General features: G+C 34.3%; 2 protein-coding genes across 2 annotated transcripts; one reads left to right on the top strand and one right to left on the bottom strand.

The window, feature by feature from the left end:
- Nucleotides 1-5,981: 5,981 nt before the first annotated feature.
- LOC131609284 (small ribosomal subunit protein bS21c-like) lies at nucleotides 5,982-6,982 on the top strand. Its single transcript, XM_058880980.1, has 2 exons — nucleotides 5,982-6,474; nucleotides 6,709-6,982. Exons 1-2 carry the CDS (start codon nucleotides 6,035-6,037, stop codon nucleotides 6,821-6,823), a joined length of 555 nt encoding a protein of 184 aa, XP_058736963.1. The 5' UTR covers nucleotides 5,982-6,034; the 3' UTR covers nucleotides 6,824-6,982.
- A 1,505-nt stretch (nucleotides 6,983-8,487) lies between these two features.
- LOC131614054 (uncharacterized protein At1g28695-like) lies at nucleotides 8,488-9,854 on the bottom strand. The gene is made up of 3 exons (XM_058885682.1): nucleotides 9,732-9,854; nucleotides 9,225-9,599; nucleotides 8,488-9,154 (listed from the first exon to the last, which is right to left on the bottom strand). The coding sequence occupies exons 1-3, from the start codon at nucleotides 9,852-9,854 to the stop codon at nucleotides 8,639-8,641; spliced, it is 1,014 nt and encodes a 337-aa protein (XP_058741665.1). The 3' UTR covers nucleotides 8,488-8,638.
- Nucleotides 9,855-10,209: the final 355 nt, after the last annotated feature.

Below are 10,209 nucleotides of genomic sequence, written 5' to 3'. Positions count from 1 at the left end.
AATCAAGGATCATGACTCTTCACTTCATCCATGCCAATCTCCAATAACATGGAAACCATAATTTTCACCATCTTTCATATCTACAATATCTATAATATAGTCATGCGAGAAAATAAGAAATTGAGACAAGTATAGGTGCTTTTAAGACTTGCTATATGGTTGTTTAGAGGGAACTTTACTAGATGATCTCTTTAACATTTGACTTCCTTATGAGGCATCAACATGCTCCTGATGTGAAGGATCAAGGTGCACATCACCCTCTTGCCCCCCTTTTACTATTATCGACTCTCTTTTTAGGCTTGAACTCACGGGTGGCAGACATATAGAAGTTGTAAATGGATATGCAAGTTCATGTACCTTTTTACTCATCACTCTATGTGCCACAATATTTAAGGTGTTTAAATACTTCTTCAATTCTTCATATTCATCGCTTAAGGTCTAGCTTTGTTTCACTTCCTTCTTCAATGACTTCATACTCTTCAATGTATTTTCCTCCAAAATACAGGAATGGAGTCCAAGGGAATGAGACCACCTTGTACTTGAGGAGATTTAAGTTCATATGCACAAGGTAACCTGTAACACCCCCAATTCTATAATAAACAAATAAGGCATATATTTGCGTAAATTAGAGTAAGGAAGCATGCATCTCACGAGGGCGTTACACATATTTCAAAATAGAACAAAACATTTTATTTTTAAACATGCAATGGTCATTTCCAAATAACACGGGATTTAAAACAACATGCAAACCACAGCGGAATAATCATGTCATCAAATAAATGGTCAAAACGAATGATTCCCATACATCATCCACCATATCTCAACATCTCGGCTCAAGGACATTCATCAACAAAATAACGTATTCAAATACTAAATACAATACGAGTAAACAAATATCTTATAATAACAAGTCATAAAATATAAACCCAACCACATGTGTTACATATGACCAGAGCACAAGTGACTACTTAGTCACGACACCTTACAAAGATCTAAATCTCTAAGCTAAGCCTCCTTTGAAGCATATCTATCCATGAAACCTGCACGTTACCAACAAAGGGCAACATTCAAACAGAAGGGTGAGAATTCAACTTCTTATAGGTAAACATAATATGGGAAATGTAAAACACAACAAGAATACATTTCAAGAATTCATCACTCTTCACATAAACATGCATCATATACGATTAATCAAGATTCACATGTTCATGTCATACAACCTTGCTCATTCAATTCCACATAATCATACATGATTCCTAAACAATGTACATAATCATATTTCAACAACATATGGATTCTAAGTACATATCCTTTTTGACAACATTCACGAAATAACAACTGTATTTAAACATAATCATATTCTAAATATACAAGTTATCATCACATAATCACACATACATGTTTTTTCAAATATATAGACATGTATAAGATTCACCGATGTATTGCAAGTATGAACATATATCACCAAATGTACATATTCATCTCTATCCCATTTCACAAAACATCATAGAATATGTTTACATCATTAGAATCGTATCATTGATATTACAAGTATACATGTAATCACTTCTCTTACCCATGTATCACCATCAATCAAACATGATTCACATATTCACACATATATACATATAACATTAGTACATACAAATTCGCATCTACATCACATCACATATATTTCAATCACATATATCACATTCGTAACACAACGATTATTCATATCAAATGAATCATAATCCACATATATGCATATCCACCCACATAATTCCACACAATTCATATCACATAAATCACACCAACAACAACATTTCACACCGACACGTGCGACTCAAGTGTGACTCAATGCGATATGCATGTGGATCCCTCCGTTATCATTTCCGGTCATGCCGATTGTCACTCTCTACGGACTAGATAACCACCTCAAAGCCCCATACTCGTTAAGCTTTCAAACCCCATACTCGTTAGGTTTGGGACAAGTAAATAACCTTCGCGAGATTACCCAACAGTGCCACTTTCAAAGACTCATGCTTGTGTACGTGTGCAACAAAACAAGACTCATGCATTTAAGACGATCTCTCTATCTCTTAAACTACATAATCACATCTTTACAACTTTGCACAACATTACACAACATGAAATTCAATCCAATATCACACATCAATTAGCGTTTAGCAATCAATCACATAACTCATGGTATTAACATCTCATAAGGCATCCATGAACATTGATCATACAAGATTCATCCATAACATACATATATAATTACATGTTAATTTCAATTAACATCATAATTAAATTAAACAAATGCCAATCAAACCTACTCTATCATGTAGAAAATCTCATTAGCTTTCTAACACTTCGAACGGCGCATAAAACGGAGTTACGGATCAAAAGTTATGACCTTTACAAAAATCTGCCAAAAATAGAATCTGCAGGTCGACGCAAAGAAAGCATAGGTCGACGCATTCATCAGAAAATCCATATTTTTGCCTTTTAGGCTGCACAAGTCGACGCAAACCTCTGTGTAGGTCGACCTATGCTGCGTAAAACTCAGAAAATCACCAGTTTCTTCCCCATTCTCCTCATACAACACCCATTAACCCAAGCACAATCCATACATCAATTAAAAGCAAAATTGGCACACATATGATGTTCCTAATCATGTTTCTAACCATGGGTCATTTATACAACACTTTAAACATGAACAATCTCATTGTTTTATCATAAACCCTAACATTTCCAAAACTATGAAATTAGGAGATGAAAGGTTACACAAACAACACATTATCCAATCATGTAAACTATAAGAACTTGGATTCAAACCCCTACCTCTAATCAAACTCCTCCAATCTTCAAGAATCTCACAATCCTCTTCTCTTCCTCTTCTCTTCTTTCTCTCTAGCCTCTTTCTCCAAAATGAATGTTATGAGAACTAACCTAATTTCTCTCTTACTATCTTTCTCACATAAATGGGCTTAACCCACAATCTATTCTTTCTAACTAAATTAGGCCCATCAACTAATATCTCATAATATTACTAAGGGTTAAATAAGTTTTTGGTCCCTATAAATATTGCAGTTTTCATTTTTAGTCCCTCGCTGCCTTTAGGCAACGGTTTTTACAAAAAAAACCGCTGTCAAAACCAACTAAAACCGTTGTGAAAACCCAAGAGGGACTAAAAATGAAACTGCAATATTTATAGGGACCAAAAACTTATTTAACCCTATTACTAATAATTCAATTAATCCAATTAGCACAAATCTCAAATTAAATAATATCATACTAAATAATTGAATAACATGAATAATTAGTAAAACACCAAATAAAACTAATTAAATAAATAGCTAATAAAATCAGGATGTTACATAACCCATTTGTATTCAAACACTCACATGCAACTTTGTCAACACCAACTCTTTTCACACATTCAAACTCTTTTGCAATGTGATGTTTACACTATCTTTGAACGAAACCAAGCAATCTCAAATAAAAAGGAGTTTTATGTCAATACTCAATGTTCACAACATTTTTTGAAATGATACTCTAATTGTACCTAATTATAACTCTAACATGGTGTTAACTGCATGCCAACTCCAGCACATATCTCTTCAACTAGTACTCAACATGTTTTTGAGTCTCTAATGAGCATATTCAGTCCAATAAAATAATATTAGTGAAATATGTAAAAAAAATTGTTAATATTTGCGTGATAAAATTAAACTCATGTAAAAATATACTCGTTTATTGTCATGTTCCCTAAGTGGGAGACTTGGTTAGTCCATGCAACAAATTTTATTCTCTTACAGGGTGATTAACATAATCAACAAAGGAAGGAATATCACACATACTATCTCAACATGTTGCAAGTGTTGCTAATACTAAAACACCTTATTTGAATACACAATCTTATTCCATAGTTCTATCACATGCTTTTGTCTATTAACCTCGACAAACTTCTTGAACTTTGCACCAACATTTTTTGCAACATGGAAAACACATAAGAGGTGGATTAGGGATGGGAAAAAAACTTCAATGGCATTCATTAGGGTAAGTTCCCGATCAATCATTATGACCTTGGGAAACAACTTCTCGGATGTGAACAACTCTTTCAGCTTCTCAAGTGCCCATGTGAAATTTGCCTCCATTTCAAGTTCCAAGTAAGCAAATCGAATAGAGAATGTCGACTCGGTTGATGAAACACCAACAATCTCAAGTAGTGGTAGCCTATACCTGGAGGTTTTTTACATGCATTCAAAGATCTAAACAGATGAAACATATTCAAAAGCTTCACCGAATCTTGATATGTCCAGAGTATATCACCCACAGCATTTGAGCACTCCTTGTTTTTGCTCCAAAACAAATACTTATCATTACGAATTAAGCTCAACAAATGTTACATTTTTCGTAAATGGGCCTCTAATAGTATACTGATATATTTGTATTGCTTTATACAATTGCCTAACACTTGTCAGATTTTCAACACTCCCTATCTTTCTATGCATCCATCATGTACCTCAGCGTCATGTTGTACTTTGTTATGTCATTCACAAACTCTCTTTCTTTGGGTCTTAGACGACTTAGTGTGTCATGATTGTCTAAATCCTCAACTAGATTGTGGTTGTGAATACCATATTTAACCTTTATGTTTCAACGAGGATTGGAAAAACGGATCGTGACCCGTCAGACCGGCCCACGCACCCGCCAAAATATAGCAGGCTGAATTGGAATTTTGGGTCTGTCGCCCACCAAAGCCCGTCACCCGCCAAAACTCGCCGCCCGCCAAAGCCTGCCTCGCCTATTAGTTTATCCCGTTCCGCCTTAAGCCCGCCCTTTTTTAGTTAATTATAGTAATTTCAATTCTTGATGGTTTTCTTTTATACATTTATTTTGAATATATGTAATACTTTTTAAGTAAAATTTGTTTAAAAGAAGTTTTATAAAAAAATTGTTCTAAAAATTAGCAAAAAATCTAAGAAAAAGGTAAAAAAGACTATTAATATATTAAAAAATGAAAAATAAAAAAAAATAAATAAGAGGACAAGTTCGCCGCCCGCCAACCTTGGCAGGGTGGACTAGATTGTTATGCCCATTACTACTTGACTGACTCGTGCGCCCCGCTTTTTTTAGCAAGCTTTAGGCGGGCCGGGACGGGCGGTCCGCTTTGCCACCTCTAGTTTCAACCACAACCATTCAACATAGATTTCAACTAAAAGGGGCACAAAACTCTTTTTTTACAAGTAACTTCTGACTTTCCTTTGTTCTTGTAATTTGCTCCCCTAACATAACTAAAATTTAGTTTGTCGCTTAGCCCATTTTCTATATTAGAATGAATCATAACTACAATAATACTGCCTTCCAATATATTGTGCTCATGATAACACTTGTGTCCGTTAGAAAAATATCTACTAGTTACAATATAAAATAAATAACTCACACATTTCATAATTCAGTTAAAAAATTTAAAAATTCAGATAAAATATGGAAGTAAAACATATCAAGTTTTTTTTTTTAAGCAGTAAAACATATCAAGTTAGTGGTGAAGAAATTTCTAAAATTTTTGAATTTATATGAATCTCCAGTATAAAAGCATATTGATTTTATATATCCTAATAAAAATCAGGTATAAAACTGAATTGCTACTTATAACTACCAACTTTTTTATTTTTAACTGAATTGTTAGCAGCATCTCCGAATTAATCAAAATTTCAATTTTTTGGATTTTTTCGGAAATGCACTTCCAAAATCTGAAAAAAAATTTTAAAAAAAATAGGGTTTTCGCTAGAGTGACCCCATAGGGAAGTGAATAAAGAAATTTCCCTAATATATGGTGTGCTATATTGAATCATCGAGTATAAGGTGTGTAAGCCCAACATTTCAGAAATTTATATAGCCCAAGAATAAAGTGCAACTACAATATTTTATTTATTTATTTATTTATTTATTCATTTATTATTATAACTATAACTATTATTATAGTATATGATAAAATAAAATCCAGAAAAAGTTCCACAATCTTATCATTTTCATCAACACATCAATGGCTATCTCAACCTCCTTCTCCAACTTCTTCCCTTTCCTCTCCCCACAAACCAAACCACAACTACCACCTCAACCTCTCCTCTCCCACTTCCCATCTCACCACCACAACCACAACCACCGCAGCAAGACAATCCCCCTTGTTCTCAGCCGCAATGAAACCTCTTCTTCAGTCACATCTTCACCACCATCACAAGACTTGTCTTCCGATTTCGCCTCATACCTCTCAGATTCCGACTCCATGTACTTACCAGCTCATCATAATGTTATGGTGGTTCTTGAAGATGATGAGCCTGAAGACCGGCTGCTCGGTAGGTTCCGTAGAGAGGTTATGAGAGCTGGGGTTATTCAGGAGTGTAAGAGGAGAAAGTTTTTTGAGAATCCTCAGGATGAGAAGAAACGGAGAGTTCGTGATGCTGCTAAGCGGAATCGTAGGAACAGGTTTCCTAGTTATATGTTTTCTATATTTCATGTTTTTTTTTTATTATTTTTTTAAAATTTTTTTGGATAATTCGTTTTAGAAATAGAAGTCTTTTATTTTATTATTTTGTTATATCACTCTTAATTTAAATATTTCAGTCTGACTTGACGCGATCGTGGATCGTCATTGGTTGACTGTGTAAAATTAATCTGACGGAGATAATTTGATACCTGTATGTCTTGCATTTTTTTCAGGCGTCCTATGGGAGGAAATCCTGCAGGAGGAGGACGGTACAACAACTACTACACGCAGGACGATCCAATAGCTGTGCAGGAAGAGGATGATGATTACTGGGGTATAGATGAATAGGATGTGCTAAAATTTTGACTATACAATTCCTCGCATTCTGTATGATTCTCCGCATTTTCCTGTGAGAGGCTTTCTCTGCATGTAGGCTCTTTTATGATTCTACTCTTGTATTGTTCAATATACATTTCATATGATAATGATATTTATATTTATATAACATGTTCATTTGTGCATCGATACTTTGATCTGTCGTTGATTCTCTGAAATTTACAGCAGTATTTTTTTTTACTCCTCCTCTTGCATCAATTAAGGTTTCCTATAATGTTGATTATACCAGTCATGTTAGTGGTATAAATTGAGGATAATTTAAGTGTCGATAGAAAATGATTATCTGTTAGAGAGGACCAGTTTCTATCAATAGTCAATACCATGTTCATATCATCCATAATCTCATAGGTGATTGACATTAGGAAAACAATCTGTTTTAATTTCTTCTTTTGGTTGGTTTTTGGAGTATTTCTCGTAAGGTGGCACTGTTTCAGTATTGCTGAAATGTTCAACTTGGCTGTTTTTTAGTTACATTTTAATTTCTATGGTCTTTTTCATGTTTGATTTTTTCTACATTCTAAGCTGAAGATGCACTTTTGTATGGTACTATCATTTGATGTTTGTTGTTGGAAACTTAAGTTTCTTCTCCCTTGTTACTAAAATCCTTAACAAGATTGAAATTTGAAACCAAACTAAACGATACAAGTGAAAGACTGATTGTTCATGCTAGGATTAAGTGTATTGTTATTAGTATATAGATCAGAGTTATTAATCTCAGATAGCGGAGCGGAGCAGCCGACCCCAAAAATGGAATAACGAGATAACTTTTTGAACTAATTTATATGAAAAATCTCCCTATATATTTAATCTAGATTAAATAATTTTTTGGATTAATTATATGAATAATGTCCATATATTAATCCCAGAATCAATATAATTCAAATGCAAGAAAAAAAAAAACAATGATATGAAAAAGAAAAAACAATATGAGAACGAATAGAAAAACAATGAATAGAGAAGATAAAGATAGAGAACAAAATAAAAAAGCAGAAACATAAGCAGAGAAGAAGAATAGAGAGAAGAGAACTAACTTGAAGTGTTAGTTGAGGCGGAGGAGTGAGAAAAATATGTGAGAAGCAACAAACAGAAAAAACGCAATGGAGAAAGGTGAAAATGCGGACGAGAGAGAAGAAAACGCCAAAAAAGCCCTAAAAGCAAAAAACAAGTCAAAACTGCTTCAGGCCAGAAAATGCTCCGCTTTGTAACCCGCTATCCCAGCTTTTTTGGCCACTGTCTAAAACTGGTATGATCACCGCTCCTCCGAAGCGGAGGGTTGACACACCAGGAGAGAATCCCGAGATAGTGCCTGGAGCGGCCGCTATTAATAACTCTAAAGATTATCTTTTCTGGGACCGAAAAGCTTTTGTCATGAAAAAGCAGATGGTATGAAACTTTTGGTTTGAGACCTTAGTAGAAGAAGCAAATTGTTTTGGTCGTGGTTTGACCCAATTGCTTAAGTTTAACTGATTTGTATCTGTGCTTAGAGAAGCAAATTTGAAAGAAGTAGCCTCATCAGTTTTTTCTGAGAAAGCCTAAGTCTAGAATCTGGAGAGTAGATTGATTAAGTGAGAGATTCATTACACTTCTAAATGCATAGAATAATGTTCCATGTTAAAAAATTGCATAAAAACTAGTAACCCAACTAACCTATTACAAAGAACCAAAGATATTTAGCAATTCACCAAGACATTGTGGACATTTTAGCAATTCACCAAGATATTTAGCATAGAATATTCTGCATAGTGTTTTTCTTTAGATATGAATTCTTTATGAAAACTCGAGAGCTGTATGTTCTGTGCACTTCTGTGGCCACCTCAAAGCAATTTTTTCCGTTGCATTGCTCTTTGATACACGGTTTCGAAAGCGAATCCAATCATCTAGAACAATCTTCAAATCATGAACTTTACTTTCCAGATCATAACAGCAGTTAGCATGAATGGTATATGCGTCTTCCAACATATCATTATATGTCTGACAAAATCCACCGAAATGGTTTGTATCTATTCTATGAACACGAACGCCATTAATGTCAACTAGGTCTTTATGCAGCTCCAATGTTGCACACATGGATTCATCGACGGTTGAGTTTGGATGCAAAATCTTGGTCAGTTTCCAGTCCTGTAAGAATCCCGGGGTCACGTAATTTGCTTTCATGAAGAAGATTCCCCCTTCTTGTACAGAAAACGCGCCTTCTCCAACATTTACGAAATTGCACGAAATGCTGAGTTCGTACTGCGGATGGAAGTTCACCAACGGACTTTTCAGCCACAGTACATCTGTTTCCTGCATCAAAATAAAAGTTACATCATTACACGCAGTTGTTCAAATTGATTAACAAGCCATTATTTCGTACCGTAAAAATTATGTTATAGCCCAATTCAATGACTTGTATCAGAACATGATTTCTTCTCCAACTGAATAACACAGTGTGATCCGGGGATGTGACGGACGGTCTTCTGGCGGAGAAGTAAGGTTGAAAAGTGGCCGGATGAATGCAATGTTGATGCAATAATCTGCAGTACCGAAAAGCTTGTTGGTCCATAGTTATGATAACTAAGTGATTCAAGAATCTTCGAGTCCCGTGTCCATATTCGAAGCTTTGTAGAAAAACTTCAAGCATAGATCCTGGTCTTGCATGTGATTCATCTACCATGGTGAGGATAACTGTTCTGTCTTCCATTGCTGCTTTCTTCAGCACTTGAATCAATTCTTGTTTTTCTGGATCATACTGAATTCAAGAAGTTATTAATCAAGAATCAATTTCACTGTTCACGTTAAATACATGCATGGGGACCAACATGCATAAAATCTTGAAATGATAAAGAGAATCAAGAAAATTTAGGCTGAGAATAATTATTACCTTGGTTTGAGTTGTTGTAACTGTTTCAAGATTGTGATGCTGAAGGAAGAACATGATGAGAACAATCAAGAAAGCTGTGAGAGGAAGAACGTACACACATTTTCTCGTTCGGAAAATTCTCATTCTTCGTATAGAAAATGATAATAACGATGATTCTTGTGTTAAAGTATTGAAACAGAGGTGAAAATATTGAGAAAAATAGTTCTTTACATGAATGAGATTTTATAAAAGCAGAAATAGGAAAATTATGTATTTATTTCCTCTTTTGACTTAATTTTATATATTCATATATAAAATGGAAAAGAATAAAAAACGATTTTTTTTTTCTTTCTAGTTTCAACTTACAAATATCTGGTTACAGCTAAATATATTCACAATAAGTTTTAACTGCAGTCAATGTTTGTCGATAGAAGTCGTGTTTTTTACCCATATCAAAACCGAAACACGCATAATTTGTTATATTATTTTTGAAGTTTAT

Source organism: Vicia villosa, linkage group LG6 (genome assembly GCF_029867415.1).
Source record: "Vicia villosa cultivar HV-30 ecotype Madison, WI linkage group LG6, Vvil1.0, whole genome shotgun sequence".
In the NCBI taxonomy this organism is placed as follows: Eukaryota; Viridiplantae; Streptophyta; class Magnoliopsida; order Fabales; family Fabaceae; genus Vicia; species Vicia villosa.
The sequence above is the reverse complement of the archived record's forward strand: the minus strand, read 5'-3'. Positions and strand labels throughout refer to the sequence as shown.